Below are 20,809 nucleotides of genomic sequence, written 5' to 3' on the forward strand. Positions count from 1 at the left end.
TAGGGAGTATTTCTGGCGGTATGCAGCCGCCCGCTCTTTCACCTGAAGCACTGGCCACGCCTCTGCCTACGAAGAGTTGCCTCACCTTCTCGCGCCTTTCTCACGGACCCTTACCCTCACCAACTTACTAGTGCGCTTGCCTAGCACCTCCCTTCCATATGACCCCGCCATCCACTCGCATAGTCTCTTTTGCACCACACCGCTCACTTAACCTTTCCGCCCATTCCTCAACTCGTATATCTCCATCGCCCTTTCCACCACCAGAGCAATTGCGAACGACGGCTGTAGCTCCCGAGGATGCGGTTGTCACTCGTCGCTCTGCTGGCATTAGCCTCCACCGGTAGCTATGCCAGCAGCTTCCCGTCCATCGAGGCAACTTCCACGACTGAAGACCCTCTGCTTCCTAGGGAGCCTCAGGGTATACCAACTGATCCGATTTTGATCACATCATCTGTGCGCGGTACCCACATCAAAACTTCCATCGCTCACAGCAACCCGCCAGTTGCCTCGAGTGTCGTTCCGCCAGGTGTCTCGAGTGTCGTCGTTCCGTCTCACAGCATCATAACATCGGTGCAAGATCCTGCAAAACCTTCTTCTGTGGTTCTGAGCAGCCAGTCATCATATCAGATGACCTCGTCTCACATAGAACCTTCGGCACCAGCGCCTACTCCTCCGTCTTCAGCTACATCATCCCCTTGGCTGTCCTCAGTACACGCACCGGCCCCACCTTCCTCTGTCGTTTGGAGCGATCAGCCAAGCTCTCAAGTTGCATCTTCCCAGTGGGTACCTGCTCCCTCTTCATCAGCGACTTGGAACAATCAACCGTCTTCCCAAGGAGGTTCAAGCGTTGTAGTTCCATCTCAGACTGCGTCTTCAGGCTCAGCAAACTCTGCTACACCATCCTCTGGGATCTCTACTCCGCCACCTTCTGGAATAGTTATTCCAACACCTTCTGGAACTCCAGTTAAGCCATCTTCTGGTACCCATGCTGCACCATCTTCAGGGACCTTCGCTGCACTACCTCCCGCGAGCTCTGCTTCCGGTTCCTCTACACCTGCAACTTCTCCACTCGCAGGGTCATCGGCTTGGTCTAGTGCTGCAAGTAGCTCTGTACCATCTTCTGCCGTCTCAGCAAGCTCAGTTACTGGATCATCCGCGATCTTGTCCTCTAGAGTATCGAGCTCTCCTGGTGCCTCTGCCTCCCCTTCGAGCGTCTGGAGTAATCCTACTGGTAGTACTACAGCTACTGGGTCTTCGGTGCCACCTGATAGCTCTGTGTCTGTTCCCAAATCATCTGCTCAGCCTTCTGGTTCATTTTCCACGGTGACTTCTAACTCGCCAAGTAGCTCGGCTGCACAACCCTCGAGTGGTGCAATCTCAAGCGACGATCCAACTTCGGTCCAGAGTAGCAGCACTCCAGGAGGTATCATCGTCATTCCTCCTGGTATCTTGACCAGCAGCACTCCAGGAGCTACCCCCATTATCTCTTCTAGTATTTCTGGTAGCAGCACTCCTAGCGGCATCCATCTTTCGAGCCAAAGTATAGGGCATTCTACTAGCACTCCCGGTAGCATCAATCCTCCAAGTTCGGCTGGAAAGCCAAGTGGTAGCACTCCAGGCGGCACTAGCCCATTCCCCATCGTAACACCGTCTAGCAGCAGACCAGGGGGCACTGGGCCAGTTCCTACTGGAACGCAGTCTAGTAATCCTCCGGGGAGCGTTGGGCCGTTTCCTATTGGAACTCCATCTAGTAGCACTCCAGGAAGCATTGGACCAAGTTCTAGTCGGACTCCAACTGGCATCACTTCGGGAGGAATCTTTTCCAAACCTACTGGAACTTTGAGCAATATCCCCCCTTCGCCCACCACGACGGGCTGTCCCCAAGAGTGCTCTTCGTTTGACTGGTGCAAAATCTACTGCGAGGGATGGCCATTTCCCCGCCCGATAGATGAACAGCCGCCAAATGAATGCCTATTGCCCGAGAATCGTGCTTGGTGCCACCCTTGGTGGTTTGGTCCGGTGGACATTGACGGTAGTGATGGTGATCCAGACTCTCACTCGGATAGCGACCCCGGTTGCAAAGAAAACAACTGCATTGCTGATTGCATCTCGTGGAGACTTATGACTTTCTTGCTATTCAAGCGGCCTGTATGTCCTTGTATCCCGACGAAGTGTGACAAGGATGGTGATAGCGATAGTCCAAGCGATAGCGACAGGGACGATGACAAGGGACCCAAACCCAAGCCAACGTCATATCCCAAACCCAACAAACCAGAGTGCAAACTACTCGGTTGCGGATACGGGTGGATGGGTTTGAACTACGGGCCTGGATGTCCTGGTGTAGACTTCGAGCTAAATATCCCTTGCGGTCTCTTTGGGTGTTCCCCCTGCACCTTCTTTGGTAGTTGCCCGGGCGATAAGCAACCCGTCAACGCCATCTTGGGCTACGGCGGATACTGTCGAGGAGAAGGATGCTCACCCTGCCCACCGGAGCTCTGTAGTCGTCCAGGATGCACGATTCCTGGAGGTTGTGGACCGAAGCCTGGTCCTGCGCCAACTAAGCCCGCGGATGCACCAGATCCGGATCGTTGCGAGGACAAGCAGCGCACTGTTATCACAGAGCGGTTTGTATTTTGTACAGAGGGGTTTGATATTTCAGCTATGCCTTCTACCTCTCGGGGTACTGGTAGCACATCGTCTACGATGATTTCATCAATATGTGTACCGTTAATCGATGCTACTCAGACCATCTGCGGGCCAGCCTTTGGATTCGATACTACTACGACGAAGACCGGCACAAACACGCTCACCTCCGATGCTCCAGCATGTACTCGAGCGCCGCTTTCTCTAGATGATGATGAGGGAAATAACAATCCCGACGATTCGTTGTTTGAAACGTCGAGCATATTTGCCAGCAACACCACAATGTTTGCAAGCTCGACTTCCAAGGGCACTTCTAGTATGACTCCCCGCAGCTCTTCAACAGCGCCAGCACCGAGTCATACACCCATGGATAGGAACGGTCATTGGAAGGTGAATATCGGTCAATGGATGTGGGACGACTATTCGGAAGTGGGATGGACGCTGTACGATCCCAACGGCTTCGAGGCTGGTAAGCACACGACACGTGGAAATGGCCTCAAGGAGATCAAGGAATATATCCAGTCGGTGAATCGTCCTTTCGGTGACTCCATGCCTTTTGGAGTCGACATGACCGCCTCACAGCGTAAGCGAAACTATACAACTTTGTCTTTCTTGTGCTAACCTTTTGCAGCCCACGACCACGATCACTCTAGAATCACCTTTAAAATTAAGAAGGAGGTCAAAGGCTGCGGGGAATGTTCGCCTCACATGACGACGGAGGACTACACCGAGAGCCGGCCATTCGAGATCAATGCTTGCGAAAAGTCTTGCTCAAAACAAGGAAAATCTAGTCCTTTGAAAGCCCTGTCGGATTTATGGTGCGATGACCTTAATACGGCCGATTGGGAGACTTTGGCCAATGGTTGGAAGCGCAGTTTTAACTGTGGTTGGAAGGGTTTTGATTAAGGTTTTCGTCATTTCTGAGTCAGTGTGATAGAGCACGTAGATGGAAGGTTGCTTTGTGCAGCCAATAGAGCGTAACACGCATCAAAAATTTGGAAGTACAAGAACGCAGTGACATGTAACGATTATCTCGTCGCTCAAACTATGGGATGGTTATTTGAAATCGAGCAAATTAATACGACAAGCTTGAACAAGAGATCAGGCTTTGTTGTAAAGATTGAAATGCTTCTCAATTTCCCTCTCTTCTCTGCTTCTCTTCCCCCTTGATATTCTTTCGATCAACGTACTCCATGCCTGTTCCCGAGTGCGTGTTACTCCCACTCTTTGAGTGTTCTTTTTGCGCTTCATAGTCTTCTTGATCCCGCGCTGCTTTCTGGGGAGTCTTGGCGGACTTCTGAACGCCAAATGTGTCCTTGTGGTGGGAGGGGTCGTTGACTTGGTCTGAAAACCTGGGTGTCAGCGAAGAAGCACTCGTGGCATTGAAGCCCTGCGGGAGAGAATGTACCGGGCATGGTTGCTAGCAGTGGGCTGTAACTATTGCATGAACTTTCCAAGATGATGCTTTAACTTTGGTTTCTAAGGCACCTCTAAGTATATGAATACTCTTTTGAAAGGCATTGTGTAGATGTCATCAAAACCTGGGATTTTGTAAACGTCAATATGATGGATCGCGACTCGGTCTAAGGCTCCTTCTTCGCATCAACATATTTCCACACACCGCACATGAGGGAGAAGCTTAGGATTGTCAACTTCGATTTATTCGCGTTCAAGAAGTTTCGCTAATGTGTTCTCGAACACCCGCTGACCCGATGAGGTGGTTCTGTGTAGGTGTTCCTGATCGACGGTCCTAACCCCGCATCTGCCAACCACCTCATTCCCAATCATATTAACCCTTCTTCTCCTGACCCTTACCGCTGTCCTTTTTGTCTGCGTCTTTCTTCGATGCATCGCCCTTGTCGTTGGATGTCTGAGGAGCTGGTGCGCCACTACCGCTGTTCATGAACTTGTCATCGAGTTGGTCTATAAGAGGATTAGCTATGAGAACATACGACATCGAACACAGAAGGCGTACCAGACATATTTTGGTATACGAAGAGAAGGCGAAGTAGGGTTGAGTTTGCTGAGAAGGCTTTGGTTTGTAGAGGAGAAGGGGAAGGTGGTCAGACTTTGGAATGCGGTTTTGCAGTACCTGTCTGGTGGTACGGCATGCGACATGACGTTGTTGTGCCTTTCCCCCTCACTTGACTACTAGGCTAGGATCTAGATGCTGCAGGGCGTTAGTCTGGCCGTTTAGCCGTTCCAGGACATCTGTGCAAGGTCTCACGAGGGAATATTACGAAGAAGTGGGAGGCTGGGGACGATTTGAGTTGTTGTTCGAGGTAGGTACTATTCATCTTGCAAGTGAAGCTAGGAATCGCGCGAAGACCAGTGCGATTTGCAATCGACCAGAGAACCTAACATCATCCCTAACGACGGCCTCTACCACCGCGCGACCCGCGACTACCCCTGTCACCACCGTGACCACCCCTGTTTGGGAAGAACGACGGCTTTCGCCAACTACGGTTACGAAACCACCGTCGGTCATTGTACGTGACAAGCACACCCTCGGCGATGTCTACATCAGGTTCCTTGGCCTGGCGCATGAGGAAAAGCTGACTCTGGGTCAACGGCATGATGGAATAGCCAGCGGCGATACTGTCAGTAATGGTGCGACGCAAGAACGCTGTGAACTGTGACTGGGACGGGAGTTCCTTAAGACCCATCTTAGCCAGGAACTGCGGAAAGGTGTTGAACTCGTGGATCTCACGGATGTCCTCAGCCATGCGCGTTGATGTGCCTTGCGGAGGAGCCCCATGCGCGTCGAACAAGGAGTCGCGTAGCTCGATAAGATTCTTGTTGGGCGGGCGAGCTGCTGAGCTGAACATTTTCATGAACATGATGAGGCGGTACGAGGTGGGCGAGGCAGCGTACGTCATCTTGGTACGGTATCTGGAGATCGCTGAAGGCTCCAGGTATGCAAGCTCAGCCATACCAGCACCTTTCTCGTCGAGCATCCATACAACGTTGCGTAAAATTGCTTCTCGGATGACTTCGTACGTCAGTTCTTCGGTCAACCCCGCATCGCAGATGAGAGTCGCTATCAGTACATGGCCAAGATCAGGGAACTGCGTCTTCGTACGCGGGCCGACCATAAAACGCTGGATGATCTTGTTAGCACTAACGACAATCTCCTCATGCTCGGTTGCAAGGCATAGCAACAGATGAAAGAGACCGAAATAGGCGTCAACGGCTTTTTCCGATGCGTGACTTAGGGTGCTACGTTCATCAGGACCAGCATAACCTTTTTCCGCATCGGATGAGAACTGAACGACAACCGTGTTCATCATGCGATACAATACGTCCACATGGTAAGGCTCATGGCTGGGCATGGTCGCGGTGTTGTGAATGTTCCGGAGGCATGCATTCACCTCCGTCTTGACTTGATTCCAATGACGTCGGCTGAGCGGCATAGGTAGCCAGTTGTCGAAAGAAACACCCTGAACACTGTTTCGGACACCGTATACGGAGAATGCCTCCCAACTCAACAGATCGAACTCGGATCGGAAGACTGACCGATTGCCGCTCTTGGTGGAGACGCCTATGCCGAGCTTGCTGTTCAGGAATGATCGCTTAAGGCAAAAGCATTGTAATTCGCGGATCCGAATAAAGTCGTACGAGCTGACCATGGTCTTGATGGAAGGAATAGCCTCGGCAAAGGCCAGAATGTCACGAGTCTCGAGCTCAGTGAGTAATGCGAGAACGATCTCATCTGATAGCATGAACAACCTTGAGAGCGGATTTGGATGTCGTAGTGGAAGAGATACAAGAGTGGGCACGGGCGCTGAGTCGACCTCCATTTCATCAGTCCGTGTCGACGATGAGCTGATTCCGAATCCACAAGAATAGCATACGAACTGATGTGTAAGTCTCCCATCTGCCTGAGTAACTTGCTGCCGGTACTGAGTCAAGTTGATGGTATTGTTACCATGGTCCTGCTCGAGGGAGTCGCTGCAGAAGAAGCTTAATAATTGAATGACGATACCCTTCAAGGTATACGCTGGTGTCCAACCCTCTTTAGTATTAAGCATCGTAGCACAAATGTAGTCACCGAAGACATTGGGATGAATGATTTGACTTTGAATCTTGATTTCTGGCGCAATCAGTGGATATCGGTCTGGAAAGCTGATCGTGAGGTGGAGCGGCTCCTGTCTATCCGGAGTGAGGACGAGGCACGCCTTCGTGACGTCGTTGTCATTGAACTTGAGGTTGACATTAGGATATGGATCTTGCTTGGTCTCTGCGATGTCTTGAAGGAGCCGACGACGCAGGGAGTTTGACTGAACCATATTAGCTTGGTAATGTGCCATGATCGTGAAAGAATAGTATGAGGTTGAGATCGCAGAGTTGTTGTTCAACCGAGATAATGATGAAGAAGATTTACAAAGAGAAGGGAGAGGTTATAGTACCTAGAGGATGTGCAAGTCCAGGCTGAGACACACACGTGACTAGGCAGCGGCGATAAACGAATAGGAATGTGGGTCACAACGCCCTTATGGGCAAGCTACCACATCGACATCTTACCGCTGTATTGAACATCTGTGGTCGGTTCTGTGGAGTCATAGCGTCGTTTTTCTAATTGGTCAGGTTGTCTGCATAGCACACAGGCATGTTTCAAGCAACCTTCTGTAGGACCATGATGGAGTGGAGTGAGTGAGGGCTATAAATGACACGCGCAGCCTTCTTAACAAGATCAGTTCATAAACTGGATAAGGAAGAACCACATAGACCTCATCTCCTTCAGCAAATTCCGCTCAAACGAGACATTCTGGCGCCCTTCCGCTGCGGAACTTAGAAAAGGGCGCTATGATGTCTACTTGTTAGGCTCCAGGAAGCTACTAGTTAGTACTATACTGAGCTTGCTCCATTGAGTTTCGATAGATTTGGTCTATAAATCCTTCGTAGTACGAGATCCTGTCGAGATGGAAATGAAGACAAAGTAAGGTTGGCACATAGGGTATGCCATTGCTCATAGGATATTATCCTGACGAGCGTTTGCCATACATTTGAACGTGTTTCCCCAGTATGATCATGTTCACAGGACTAAGCCCGCCTAGGCATGTCGTTGTTCTCGGATATTGCGTTTCAAGCCAAGCTGAAGCGATACGAGCAGCGAAATTAAACCTGAACGTTTGTGCAACCGGACACAGCGCGCATTGGCATATTTAGAAAACTGAATGCGAGAAATGCGAGCATAAATTATATAGCTTGACATACAAAGACACTCCTATTGGGTAGATCTGATGTGCAAGTGTTTGCTAAGAATGGTTGAGATGGAGAGTGAGTAAGAGATGCCGACAGTACCACCATCTCCACGTTGTGCGGTCAAAGAACACGAAGAATGCGAGAATAAATTGATACAGCCAAGGAAGTCATGATCGCATGTCTGAGATATAAGAAGCCCTTACCAGTCGACTATCTGAACCAGTCGCCATACCAAGACCTCATTGCAGTCAAACAAGCACATCATGAAGATCACAGCCCCGGCCCTCGCTTTTCTCACGTCCACTGCTTTCGCCCTAGACCCTACAGTCTATCGCGACCCTCTCGTCGGAATAGAGAAACGTGCCATCGTCGGCGCAACCGTCCTCGTAGACGGTCTACGTTACCGAACGTGTCCAAAGACGAGCTGCACAGCTCCGGGCCAGTACGCTAAAGGTACCAAGATCAAGTTGAGCTGCTTTACCAGGACGGATACGACTACGGTGAATGGCGACAAGTAAGTAACAGCATCAATCCGAAAGGTATGGTAACGGATCAAGCTAACGTGAATGAAGAGGCTGGGCCAAGGTCTCTGGTGGCGTTGGTAATGGAAGATGGGTTGCATTGGCTGGGGGCACGTACGTGACTTGGGATGGTATGCTAATTCCGTATTCGACCTTGAGTGGAGGCAGTTCACTGACCTGAGACAGCACCATTGAACGCTTGTTGAGATTGGGGTCCATATTGGGAGGTAGTAATGCTATCATACTATCCTCGCTCACGCGTTTGCGACGAGCTTCATGATGAATTCGCTGTTGTCTAGTTGAGAATACGACAGACAGCTGTATTGGAATAGCAGAACCTATATTGGAACTCCCGCCTTTCCCCAAGTAACTTGTGCATCAGAAGTTGATCGTGCTACAAGCTTGTGACCCGTGATGGCTACATTCTTCCACTTCAGATTCGTACAGTTAATTGTGCCTTTGAACTTGCGACAGTCATTGCCAGCGAAGACGATGTATCCTAGTTCTGTTTCGTGGCTGCCAGCCTTTCTGGGTACACTTTGAGCAGCATCCATAGATTCGCCGCTCCATCGAAACCAGAACTTTGGAGAGCGAAAGCTGTTCTTCTCGAATGTCTCGAAGCGTGTTCTTTCGGGAGATTCAGGCTCGGTATTATCGCTCTCCTCTTCTTCCTCGTCATCGTGCCCGTCGTCTTCCTCTTCGTTCGATTCATCCGGTTCCACCTCTGCAATCGTTCGCCTAAGACTGTCACGACTGCCGGCTAAGATGACCGACGCTTGTAATACTCCTGGCAAAGACAGTCGGCCAACGACACCCTCGCCACCTTCGGTGAGACGATACAACTCCAGCGATGCATCCTGTTCTGGCGGAGCATCTCCGTTGGCACTTAAAGCTTTCTGCCATGCTGGACATTTTACTGAATAACTTGCAAATGTTTTGCGCACATCGAACGCGGCCGTGTGTTTGGACTTGCTACCGCGACCGTTGCGGTTGTGCATATGTCGCGACGAGAAGGCGGCATCCTGCCAGTCGTCCATGGCGAATGATTGGGGTACGTAGGGAATTCACACTTCCTTCTGATGGTTTTCTTAAACTCGCGTGCCTCGTTGCGAAAGTGAGTTGACGTCATAGACTAGCAGAAGAACAATGTGGGCGACTAGACAAAGCATGCAGTCAGCCTGGCTCTTTCGTTCCATCAGAGTGGGTGGATGAGCTACAGACACGAGGACCAGTGAAATGAAGGTGCATCGCGGGGTAGGCATGCGGCACACCTCCAGCCTGTTTATATTATTGTTTCTTCCACGATGCAAGCCATACGCTCGTGATCAGGCCAATCAGCTGTGGCCTTCCGCGACAGACTTGCTAACTGTTCTTGTGTCTCTGGTAGATTCCATCGTTTCGTGCAATGGGAATCCAGCTAGAATGCCATGTTGGAAGACAACATCATATCTTACGGGACGGGTCGAAATCTTTACCGTGATCATGTAGCTATAGCTCAAGTCTTAAGTTAGTTGGGAGCTGATACCGCCACTTTAGGCCAGAAAATGAGAGGATGGTGTTTACATGGTATCGCCCACCTTGGCAGGTGCTCTGCAGTGCTCACGTGAACAGGCGTCTGTCGCAAAACGGGAGTCGCGAATCGCTCCGTCAGCGCCGCCCCAATCACCAACGCCAGCGATGCCACCCAAAGGCTCCAAAAAGTCAGCGCCTGCGCCACCGAACAAGACGCTCGTTCTTGATAATGGCGCATACTCGATCAAAGCCGGTCTCGTTCCCAGCGGTGTCGAATATACCTACGACGAATGCCGCGTGATTCCGAACTGCATCGCGCGGAGCACGCGCGATAAGTGCACCTACGTCGGCGCCGAACTGAACTCGTGCAAAGACTTCGGAGAGTTGGCATTCCGCCGTCCGGTGGAGAAGGGCTTCATCGTCAACTGGGAGGCAGAGAAGGCGATATGGGAGCACGAGTTCATGGGAGACGCCATGGGGGAGGGGCTGAGGGTGGGTACGCACAATCGCGAGCTTATGGCGGACGCATTGGCTAACGGTGCATAGTGTGACCCAAAAGATACAAACCTGCTTCTGACGGAGAAGCCAAATTGTCCAAAAGAACTACAGAAGAACTGCGACGAGATCATATTCGAGCAATTCGAATTTGCTGCGTACTACCGATGCGTGGGCGCGACACTGAACGCCTATGCTACCCCCCAGGCGCACACTGAGTCCTCGTTGTTGTCGCTACCGCGAGAATGCCTCCTGATTATCGATACCTCCTACTCAGACACGACCATCCTACCTCTCTACAATGGGAAACTCATACAATCGGCGGTGCGGCGGCTCACAGTAGGTGGGAAGCTGCTCACAAACTACCTAAAGGAGCTTTCTTCGCTGCGACACTACAACATGATGGAGGAGACATACCTGCTCAACGAGATCAAGGAAGCAGTGTCATACGTCGTGCCTTCATCGCAGCACTTTGCCAATGACCTAGAGCGAACATGGAAAGGACGACTGGGAGATAGAAGAGAGCTAGATTCGAGCATTGTAGTCGACTATGTGCTGCCAGACTACGAGAACGCGATACATGGCCACGCGCGACCCCACGATCCTGCAAAATCACGCATGCGTCGGGGGCTACAAGCGCCACAAGGACCAAGGGAAGATTTACTGCCATTAGGGAACGAGCGTTTCGCTGTGCCAGAGCTGCTCTTCAATCCCTCTGATATTGGCATACAGGAAGAAGGCATACCTGGCGCCGTCATGCAGTCGCTGAGTGCATTACCCGAAGCTCTCAGGATAGGTCTGCTAGCGAATGTTGTGGTGGTAGGCGGAAACTCGCTGATTTCTGGCTTTATGGAACGACTGCGAACAGAATTGAGGGCTCTGGTGCCTGCAGAATATCCGCTGAACGTAGTACAGGCAGATGACCCAATCAAGCATACATGGCTAGGAGGAGCAAATGTTGCTAGCCAACCCGAGTTGCTGAAGGAGTTGCTGGTCACCAAGGCCGAGTACGACGAGAGGGGCTCTACCTGGCTAGTAAAGAAGTTTTCATGATAGGCAATTCAAAATAAGCAGCAACCGCGACATCGTTTGTAGATGTACTGCATCAATTCCAGTCGTGTGACGATTTGAGCTGAAGCTGCTGCACTGCTCGGGGCTGCTGTGGCTGTGATTGGCTCATGTCCGGCGGCTTGGCGTGCTGGTCAATATGTCGAAGGAATTTCCGGTCCACGGGCATCACCCGCATCTCGAACCCAATGCGCCGAATACCGCGCCCCTCGCGGGCAACTGATCCCTCAAATCTCCTGTCCACATCGATACGGCAGACACTGTCGCCATTGCCTTGTCGCTCCGCCGTGTCGCCCTGCACCCATCTCCGCAATGCAACCGCCACTTTCTCCACAACCACACCTCAGTCGTTCCTCCTACCGGGCAAGCAAGACAAGAAGAAGCACCAGCAGTTCGTACGGAGATGGCAGAAGCGTCTGCTCGGCGACTCGGAGCCCATTGGCGCACACGTTGACCCATACGACCCAACATCACCCGTCCGAATAGCACCCGAAGACCAGGGCGAATACGAAGAGGTGCTTGAGGAAGACCCCAACTTCCCCAAATACCGACAAGCAAAGAGCATAGCCGGCCTCCAGCGTGTCGGCGGCGACGAGTGGCTCAGGCAGAAAGTCGAAAAAGACATAGCCAAGGAATTCGAGAAACTGACACTACGCACTTATACGCCGCTGACGCTGGGCATGGCCGATGAAATTGAAGAGCTCACCGGTACCCCATACACTCTCAAGGACGAGAACTTGATGATGGCGCAAACGATGCACGAGAAGACGAACCGGCCGTATACCCAGTACAACTTTGGCCTCCATTCCAAAGCCTCCCGCGTTACCGACATCCGCGCTCGCTTTACGCAAGCTGTCGCCGAGATCTATGCTCTGAAGCAAGCCGGTATCGACATGGACTTGTCCAAATTCGCTAACCGAGGTGTGTACGACCGGCCACGCTGGGTCAAGGATGTCAAGTTGGTCAAGACAGAAAGCGGCGAACTTGCTCTTGCCTTGCCGGAGCACAAGAACCTGGATGATCTTCTGGCAACGATGCAAAGAGCACCATCTTGGGAGGCTGAACAAGCGGAACCAGATGAACTCCTTGTTGAGGAGGTCATTGAGGAGCTCGACGGTACCAATCTTCCACAAGAGCAAGTACCGACCATGGATCCCGAAACACCAGCATACAAGAAGGCAGCAGTGGTCAAGCAGGATGCTGAGAAGCCGTTTGATTTCATGTCGAACCGGCCAGTACCCCGCGCAAAGCCCGTGGCGGAGCAAGTCAGTCAGCCAGTCTTTGAGGAAGTGGTGGTTCAAGAAACCCTCAACACCCCTCCTGTCCATGCAGCCGATTCTAAGCCCGTCAACGAAGTCGCTCCAGCAGCAGCGAGCGAGTCGCGACATGCTATCCTCGAGGAAAGAGCGCAGCGCTTGGCCGCCGACTTTGCAGCTCTGAAGAAGTCGGTTCAGCAAAGCAGGGCACAGTCTTCTGCCACCAAATCCGAAGACACCAAGTGGCGACATATCCCTGTCACTGACATTGACGTCAAGTTCGCTGTAAGCCTACTCACGAAATTTACCTGATATCCGCTGACATTCGTAGCTGTTCAAACGGCTTTACCAATTGACCGGCTTCCGCATCTCAGACCCGCACCTATCTTCAGCACAAACCCTAGGCGATCTATACAGCTACCTCTTGGAGGCCGCCAAACCTCAACCGACCAGTCTTTACTCCGCTATCCACGTAGAAGGTCAGAAGGCACGTGAACGAGCGAAGCAGCAAGCCGCATCGGAAGCCGCTACCAAGCGACGGGCCGATCTGGGCGACTTGATCAATCTGGGCAATGTCGAGCTACGCCGCGTCAAGGCTAACAAGACCGAGAAGCGCAGCAAGACCGGTCTAGACAAGGTGGTAAACTATGCTCTGCGGGAGCGTGGTCTAGGTAATGGAGTGCCTTCCAGGATTCAAGAGATAAGAGCGAAGAAAGCACGCAGTGTAAGGCATGTGCGAACACAGCGTGAATTCGTCAATCCCTTGAGCAGTAAGGCTGCCAAATTTCTGGAAACTAGGACGCAATAGTTGAAATCAGCACAACAATCAGCTGTCTAGGTTGGATTATGAATACTCATGCACTCAATGTAAGGGTCATGGCATGCTTTGTGTCGAGCGACTCAAATACACTGTATAGTATGTACTCTATGGGCAGGATCTGGAATGCATGGAATCGTGCTTCTACTAGAGCGCTCATCAGCACGCGTTCTACCTTAGTTCACAAAACAGAAACTAAGCAAATATGGTGAACTGCAACCTGCTGCATGACAGATAAAGCCATCGCGTAAGCTCATTTCAAGATTTCTGCACCTCATACCAAGTACTGCGTACCTGCATGGAAGCTGCAACATACTCATCTACTCTACACCCATGACATGAGAACGGCACCATATCACCAAGCTAACCAGCCCATGTAACAGCTAGGACAATTGCGGGGGCCGAGTCCTGATAAGCTGTCCACCACATGCAGGGCACACGCGCAGGATTTCTACCGAGGGAATAGTCGATGATTGCCGGAAAGCTAAGCTTTGCCCAGAATTGCTTGTCAAAGATAAGAGTGGACCTACTAGCTCTTGCAAGCCACACAAGCTAGGCGGCATACGGCAACTCTTTTTTCTCGTGCCCTGCCACCGGCGTCAAACGGCTTTTCATGACGTGGCCGGAGCCGATTGTGCGCGATGGGTGGGGTAGTGTACTAAAGAGCAAGAATGTTTCGCTCGGTGCGGACCCTGGACGGTTCACACTCTTTCATGATTACTACTTTTGTACCACCATTCTTCTGAGTATTCGTTACCACGGTACATTCCATGATGTTTTCAGCGGAAAAGGCCCAGGACGAAACCAGCGTCTCAACTGACAGCGGGAGGATCGGCGATGCGACCGTCACCCGCGAAACGGGGCTCCTGGCCAAGCTACGCCGCTTCGAAGCCAGATTAGACGCGAAGCTGGGAATTGAATCAGAAGCCATCAGTCGCAAGCTGCCAGAGGAAAAGGGACACGTACCATGGCATCACCAACTCAACATGTTCTTCCTATGGGCATCTGGAACCATGAACACGTCTTGTTTTGCCACCGGCCTTCTGGGACCTCAATTCGGGTTGAGTAAGGATTTTGCTCCTCCCTCGCTCTTGCGAACTGGTCGACTGATTCGTTTTGTGTGCCTATAGCGCTTCGCCAGAGTATCGTCATCACCATCTTTGCGTCTATCCTTGGTGGCGCTGCCACCGGATTCGCAGCCACTTTTGGTGCGCCGACGGGACTGAGGCAGATTTCAGTGTCAAGATATGCGTTTGGATGGTGGCCTAACAAGCTCATTGCTGCTCTTAACACTATCGTGCAGATTGGCTGGGCGTCTGTCGCTTGCATCACAGGTGGTTTAGCACTAACGGCTGTAGCGGATGGCCATATCTCCCTGATCGTCGGTATAGTCATCCTCGCTGTCGTTGCCACGATAATTTCGTTCGTCGGTCTGCGAGCGATCCTGGTATACGAACGCTATGCATGGTTCATCTTCTTTATCATCTTCATCATCTTCTTCGCGGAGACAGGCAAGTACGCGGACAACAGCACCAAAACCGACCTGAAGGGAGCGGACCTCAGTGGACAGGTTCTGAGCTTGATTGCTATTGTCTACGGAAGCTCAGCATCGTGGCAGACCATGGCCTCCGACTACTATGTCCACTACCCTGTCAACGTCTCGCGCTGGAAAGTCTTCCTCATGACAACCTTCGGCATCGCTATTCCCACTTCTATCGGTATGCTAGCAGGCTGTGTGGTGTCTTCCGGCATGCACAACCGACCAGAGTGGCAAGAAACGTACGACAATGAGGGTCTGGGTTTCCTCATCCAAACCATGCTCTACCCTCGCGGTTTCGCCAAACTGATTCTCACCCTCCTGGTCCTCTCCGGTATCAACGTAAACGTCATTTCCATCTACAGTGCCGCCATCTCTTGCCAGCAATTTGCCCGCCCTTTCGCACGCGTACCCCGTTTCATCTGGATCCTGGTTTGCTTCGCTGCCATCCTTGGTCTCGCTATCGGCGGCCGCGAGCAACTCAGCGTCTACCTTGAGAACTTCCTTAGTCTCCTCGGCTACTGGACTACGCAGTACTTTGTCATTCTATGCAGCGAACATGTCATCTTCCGTCGTATGAACTTTGACAACTACGACCTGGACGCGTGGAACGATCCCAGTCGTCTTCCGCTCGGTATCGCTGCTGGCACATCGTTTGTCATCGGTATCGTGGCGTGGATTATGGGCATGGTAGAAACTTGGTATGTTGGACCGCTGGGAGGTCTTATTGGATCTGATGGTGGTGATGTCGCGAATGAGTTTACATTCGTTGTAACCGCGCTTGTGTATATACCTGCGCGATATCTTGAGAAGAAGATCGTCGGGAGATAGGAGGATGGTTTCCGAAGCAGCAGTGTTTCCGGGTGCGCAACTGTAAGGCTGCCAGTAGGATTCCTGGATATACACATAACGAAGAATCGATAGCGTATTGTTGAGCCATTCAAATCTTGCAACCGAAAAGTGGTCTTCCAAATATAGGAGAACTGCTTTTGGTCAGGGCTTACACAACCAGTTGCGACGCAGCCACTCAGCTCTTGATCTCCTAGCTTACCAACGATGAGAGATCTGTGGGCACGTTCACATCTCCCATGCCCTCTTCGCGACGTCAAGCGTGACATCTCCCTTCAAGAGTCCCACCATCCAGTTCAAGTCCTCAGACCCCAGTGCCGTTCCAGCAATGATCACAGCCCACTGAACGACAGGGGAAGCAAAGTCCATTTCCCCACGTGCACGTTTATGCTGTAGATAATCCGAAATGCAACGGGCAATATCCAGTCCTGCAGCCTGGATAGAGGGATAAAAAGAGCTCTCCTTTAGAACGCTTGTATCTGCGTGTCCTTGTAAGAGGTTGTCTGGATCATGGTGAGGACTGTGCTGTGTAGTTTCTAAAGTCGCCATGATCCTAAGTACGTAGAGCAGAGCCGTATTATACAGCATCAGCATCCGCGCGGCTGAGTCGTTGATGAACCTGTAGATAGTTCGTGGTGATGTCCCAGCTGTAATGGCCTCGACACACTCTTCAATATAGATGTTCTCCTCATTACCATCCCACCGAACTTTCCAAGCCTCGAGGAATATGAGTAACTCCTCGGCTCTGCACTGGATCTTTTGTCGTCGCCGCGGGAATTCGGAGCCAGATACACGCTGAGCTTTGAAGGTCTCGTCGCTGACAGCCATTAACACCGAGCAATCTGCGAGCACGTCATGTAAGTCTTGTTCTTCCGGAGTTTCCAACGAAAGCGCTGTCCTCAATACGGATTTCCACTCTGGTCGCGCAAAGATGGAAGGTGATCTGTTCCTCAGCGATGCAATCAATATCATGTGTCGCACGCCTTTGTATAGTTCCAACGTTCTAAATGACGCGTACACCAGAGATCCTGGGTCACGTAATGCCAGAAGCTGTTCAAGGCCAAGCATGTGTTTGAGCCAGTTCTTCGGGCCGGTAGGCATGAAAAGCTCAAGCATCGCCAAAATGATGACGGAAACGATGACATCGTCGCACATACGACGCTCAGGCTCACTCAGAGCTTGATTCAGTCGCTTGAGGGCTACACCATGTATGGTGTAACCCTGGGTGAGAATTCCATTCTGCTGGTAGCGCGAACCAAAGAATAGGGTTGCGAAGCTGAGCGCAGCCTGAATGAACAACGGGGCACCCTCTTTCGCTATCGATGAATCCTTGGTATCAATATCTGAGGCTTGGAGCTCCTGAAGCCCTAAATCGATCGGGCCATTGGGAAGAAGATGGCGGCGCAGATAGCAAATGTAGACCTCGTTTTCGTTGAATCTGAACCTCACTTGAGGAATGGCAATCTGGTTGTCAGGAGATAGAGATGCCGACTCTTCCACATCTTGCCTCCTCCAAGTTGTTGTTGCATCCGGGCCGGCCACACTATCCTTTGGCTTCTGGGATCTTCTAGATTTGACAATCTTGCCTTGTATGAAAACAGTGGTTTGCGGTCCGTCGCATTGGAACCCAGCCTTTTCGCATCTTTGACAGATAGGGTGAGTCTCGTCTTCAAAGTTGTCAGCCTTACATCTAACGTGCAGGTGACTGGCGCTTACCGCACTTGACACGGCGTCTGCGGCAGGTTGAGCATCCTTTCGAACGACCAGCTACATTGACCATGGCATGAACCTGATTTCTACGAGACACATATAGCTGGGACGAATGCGGTACATTGAACGAGATGGCTGAAAAGGAAGGTGGGGAGTAGATGGGCTGACTGCAGCTAGCACATGTCAGCCTAATACAGGGTCGAGCTAAACCACTTGCGGCTCATTGGGCGAGGTGACAGGCCCCTCACATCTGCACGTAACGCCCGGTCCTAGTCTCTCCCATCGCGACTCTAACACTGGATTTCTTGAGCACACCTGTAATGCCAGCATAGCTGTGCGAAAAGGCTGCAGGTGCATGCCCGCGTATTGAGCCGCAAAAGGTATAGCGAGCTCTTTCACCAGGCGACTTTAACTGTAGACATGTACGCACGAGAAGGTAGATACGCTTCTCAATATATAAGTATCGTCCAGTGTATCGTCTCCTCCCATCACATTTAATCTCAACTTCGCCTTCATAACACCAAATCGTGCTCGTCAGGCTTGCTCAATATCCACTGCATCTCAGCTGCCACTCCATAGCCATGACGGTCACAGCAAGCATCGACATTGCATCCCCACCAGAAACTGTCCGCGCGAAGTTCCTCGACTTTGCATCCCTTTCCAAATATCACAAAGGCTTCTTTACGTCCCTAAGCCCACTCGGCCCGGTCGAATCAGGGAACAAGATACGTGTCGTCTTTTCATCTGGTCAAAAGATGGACGCACCAATCGAAGTACGTGCCCACTACACTCTAGCTGAGCATCATCTGATACAATTACAGCACAACACACCCACCTCCTTTGCATGGACCGGCTCAATACCGCTTCTGTTTACAGGCACGCATTCTTTCGTTTTCGAGCCCAGCAGCACCGTTCCAGGTGGTACAAAGTTCACACAAGAAGAAGTCTTCAGTGGCGCACTAGCTTTCTTGATGGGCGAAAACGTGGTAGCCCGACAATTCGGCTTCCCAGAAAAGACGAGGAGAGGATGGGAAGGTTACAACAATGACTTGAAAGCGTGGTGCGAAGCACAATGATGTGGTTATTTATAGATTTCCTTTTTATGCCGAATATCTGCAATCGGGTATATCTCTTTTAATGTATAGATTGTGTACTTTGTTTTGATGATATATTCTTCCCCGTTTATATGCCTCACGCCTTGACCAAAAGCTTCCACCCTTTGAACGCTACCCGCGCGGTGACAAGCAGCACAGCGCTTCCAAACAGTAAACACCCTCCAAACACCCAGAGACTATCGAAACCGCTATGGCCTTGGATTGCGCCTCCAATCGGCGTTCCAACAAGCAGGCCCACAGCCACGACTCCAAAACTTTGGCCTAGTCTCGTGCCGATCTTGTCTCGTGCGTCGGTGCTCAAGTGAACAATGATGGTGGGTGGTAGCGAAACGAAAGATCCGGAGAAGAAGCCGTAACATGCCATAAGGACAATTATGCCGGCAGTGGATGAGACGGATATGAAGCATATACAGAGGAGGCCCGATATGATAGTGCAAGGAATTACGACGTTGAAGGGACCGACTTTGTCAGAGAACTATTGTACACAAAAGTCAGCGAACTGTAATCATCAAATGCAATGATTAGGAAGACGAGTAGGGCATAAGAAGCATACCAAGTTGGGTACTATACGACCAAAAACACTCGTACTGTTCATGACAGCGAGGAGGTAAAAGGCCAGACTCTCGTTGGTAATATGTTCCTGGATGGCGTAGACTTGTGCGTAGAAGAATGGCATATACAGTCCCATGAACCCGAGAAAGAATCCAGCAACTTGAAGACTATACGCTGGGATTAAGAAGGCGCGAAGATCGAGAAGCGAGCGTGATTTTGCTGGTAGGACGCGGACTCGCATGCATACATTCGGTATGATCATGGTGGCGAGGATGATGAAGCCCAAAACCCTCGTCGTCCATGCAAATCCAATCTGGGGAAGAAGCTTATGGAATACGATGGGATAGATAACACCTCCAAACGACGATCCAGATGCGGCGAGTCCAATAGCTGTTCCGATCCTGGTGGAGAAGTACGTGGAGAGGATAGCCACACTGGGGATGAACAAACAGCCTGTCCCGATACCTATGCAGAAGGCCTGCGCGAGGAGTACTTGCCAGTACGTATGACAAAGGCTGAGCATCATTTGGCCCAGAACCAACATGACACTTCCCACGATGAGTAGTTCGCGAAAATATCCTGCGTCATAGATTGGGCCAGTGAGTGCGCCGACCAAGAGAAGGAGGAAAGCCTGGATGGAACCGATCCACGATATAGACGAAGGGCTCGAGTCGGCAAGTAGGTTGGTCTCATAGTAGGCTTGATACGATCCGAATGTGTTGATGATGCCCCAAGAATTGAATAACAGAAAAAATCCACCCAGTACCTGTAACCACGCCCATAAGCCTCCATTTGGGATCTTGGAGACATCCTTCACGCTGGGATGCACCGATCGAACCTAAAAGCCGGTGAACGAAATCAGAATATGTCTCATATAGTCTAGACGGGGACATCACTTACAGGCTCCAGCGTCGTTCCTAAGCCTGCAGCGCGTTCTTCATCCGTAGCTTCAGTCACGTGTTGACCCTTCTCTTGACCCTGATTCGCCACAGAGGTGTTCGCGCTGTGCAGTGAATCCAGAGACGCCTGGTGACTAGGTTTCTCATCAAAAGTCGTTGATGCATCTGATACCGCTGCTGCTTGCGTATGCCGCTCGAGCGATGGGTCGTTGGCGTGTTCTATCCCCATTTCCGTAGCGGCAGCTGTCGTGATCGACAGCGCTGTTGACCCTTCTCGGTGTCACGACGGCGGATTGGTTGGGTCGATAGTAAGCGTCGAATTAGTTTATTCCCGAGAATATGGTTATCACAACGGCTCAGCCGATTTACTGCGGCCAAGAAACGCGCAAGAAAAGAACGATGTGAATGTTATAGAGCTGACGGCACCGCGTACGGAAAGGAGATCGGAAAGGGATCTGAAGGAAACAAGTGGGCCCGGCAGATCATATATCAAGCTTAGGATAGTATGACTTGAGGCGTCCGGCTAGACGATTCTGAATACAAACACGGACTGCACCACACGCCCTTTTCCTCCCTTGAGCTTCTCCACCATAAGCAGCTCGCTCGAAGTTAAGACCGAGCAACACCAAG

At 51.3% G+C, this 20,809-nt stretch overlaps 11 protein-coding genes across 11 annotated transcripts; 6 read left to right on the forward strand and 5 right to left on the reverse strand.

Moving 5' to 3' along the window:
• Window positions 1-860: 860 nt before the first annotated feature.
• J4E82_004747 (uncharacterized protein) lies at window positions 861-1,481 on the reverse strand (the record flags this gene model as incomplete). Its single annotated transcript, XM_051731022.1, has 2 exons — window positions 861-1,271; window positions 1,476-1,481. 2 exons carry the CDS (start codon window positions 1,479-1,481, stop codon window positions 861-863), a joined length of 417 nt encoding a protein of 138 aa, XP_051589229.1.
• Window positions 1,482-2,925: 1,444 nt separating this feature from the next.
• On the forward strand, window positions 2,926-3,549 carry J4E82_004748 (uncharacterized protein; the record flags this gene model as incomplete). The annotated part of the gene is made up of 2 exons (XM_051731023.1): window positions 2,926-3,226; window positions 3,275-3,549. The coding sequence occupies 2 exons, from the start codon at window positions 2,926-2,928 to the stop codon at window positions 3,547-3,549; spliced, it is 576 nt and encodes a 191-aa protein (XP_051589230.1).
• Window positions 3,550-5,012: 1,463 nt separating this feature from the next.
• Window positions 5,013-6,953, reverse strand: J4E82_004749 (uncharacterized protein; the record flags this gene model as incomplete). Its single annotated transcript, XM_051731024.1, has 1 exon — window positions 5,013-6,953. The coding sequence occupies one exon, from the start codon at window positions 6,951-6,953 to the stop codon at window positions 5,013-5,015; it is 1,941 nt and encodes a 646-aa protein (XP_051589231.1).
• A 1,158-nt stretch (window positions 6,954-8,111) lies between these two features.
• J4E82_004750 (uncharacterized protein) lies at window positions 8,112-8,575 on the forward strand (the record flags this gene model as incomplete). Its single annotated transcript, XM_051731025.1, has 3 exons — window positions 8,112-8,362; window positions 8,421-8,500; window positions 8,556-8,575. 3 exons carry the CDS (start codon window positions 8,112-8,114, stop codon window positions 8,573-8,575), a joined length of 351 nt encoding a protein of 116 aa, XP_051589232.1.
• Window positions 8,576-8,707: 132 nt separating this feature from the next.
• Window positions 8,708-9,406, reverse strand: J4E82_004751 (uncharacterized protein; the record flags this gene model as incomplete). Its single annotated transcript, XM_051731026.1, has 1 exon — window positions 8,708-9,406. The coding sequence occupies one exon, from the start codon at window positions 9,404-9,406 to the stop codon at window positions 8,708-8,710; it is 699 nt and encodes a 232-aa protein (XP_051589233.1).
• A 640-nt stretch (window positions 9,407-10,046) lies between these two features.
• J4E82_004752 (uncharacterized protein) lies at window positions 10,047-11,429 on the forward strand (the record flags this gene model as incomplete). Its single annotated transcript, XM_051731027.1, has 2 exons — window positions 10,047-10,373; window positions 10,428-11,429. 2 exons carry the CDS (start codon window positions 10,047-10,049, stop codon window positions 11,427-11,429), a joined length of 1,329 nt encoding a protein of 442 aa, XP_051589234.1.
• A 203-nt stretch (window positions 11,430-11,632) lies between these two features.
• On the forward strand, window positions 11,633-13,508 carry J4E82_004753 (uncharacterized protein; the record flags this gene model as incomplete). The annotated part of the gene is made up of 2 exons (XM_051731028.1): window positions 11,633-12,985; window positions 13,032-13,508. 2 exons carry the CDS (start codon window positions 11,633-11,635, stop codon window positions 13,506-13,508), a joined length of 1,830 nt encoding a protein of 609 aa, XP_051589235.1.
• A 650-nt stretch (window positions 13,509-14,158) lies between these two features.
• On the forward strand, window positions 14,159-15,885 carry J4E82_004754 (uncharacterized protein; the record flags this gene model as incomplete). The annotated part of the gene is made up of 3 exons (XM_051731029.1): window positions 14,159-14,162; window positions 14,301-14,582; window positions 14,648-15,885. 3 exons carry the CDS (start codon window positions 14,159-14,161, stop codon window positions 15,883-15,885), a joined length of 1,524 nt encoding a protein of 507 aa, XP_051589236.1.
• Window positions 15,886-16,131: 246 nt separating this feature from the next.
• J4E82_004755 (uncharacterized protein) lies at window positions 16,132-17,654 on the reverse strand (the record flags this gene model as incomplete). Its single annotated transcript, XM_051731030.1, has 2 exons — window positions 16,132-17,545; window positions 17,620-17,654. The coding sequence occupies 2 exons, from the start codon at window positions 17,652-17,654 to the stop codon at window positions 16,132-16,134; spliced, it is 1,449 nt and encodes a 482-aa protein (XP_051589237.1).
• Window positions 17,655-18,194: 540 nt separating this feature from the next.
• Window positions 18,195-18,689, forward strand: J4E82_004756 (uncharacterized protein; the record flags this gene model as incomplete). The annotated part of the gene is made up of 2 exons (XM_051731031.1): window positions 18,195-18,386; window positions 18,435-18,689. The coding sequence occupies 2 exons, from the start codon at window positions 18,195-18,197 to the stop codon at window positions 18,687-18,689; spliced, it is 447 nt and encodes a 148-aa protein (XP_051589238.1).
• A 115-nt stretch (window positions 18,690-18,804) lies between these two features.
• On the reverse strand, window positions 18,805-20,408 carry J4E82_004757 (uncharacterized protein; the record flags this gene model as incomplete). Its single annotated transcript, XM_051731032.1, has 3 exons — window positions 18,805-19,203; window positions 19,282-20,118; window positions 20,181-20,408. The coding sequence occupies 3 exons, from the start codon at window positions 20,406-20,408 to the stop codon at window positions 18,805-18,807; spliced, it is 1,464 nt and encodes a 487-aa protein (XP_051589239.1).
• Between the last annotated feature and the right edge of the window lie 401 nt (window positions 20,409-20,809).

Source organism: Alternaria postmessia (assembly GCF_024291825.1).
Source record: "Alternaria postmessia strain BMP 2775 chromosome Unknown scaffold_23, whole genome shotgun sequence".
NCBI classification, from domain to species: Eukaryota; Fungi; Ascomycota; class Dothideomycetes; order Pleosporales; family Pleosporaceae; genus Alternaria; species Alternaria postmessia.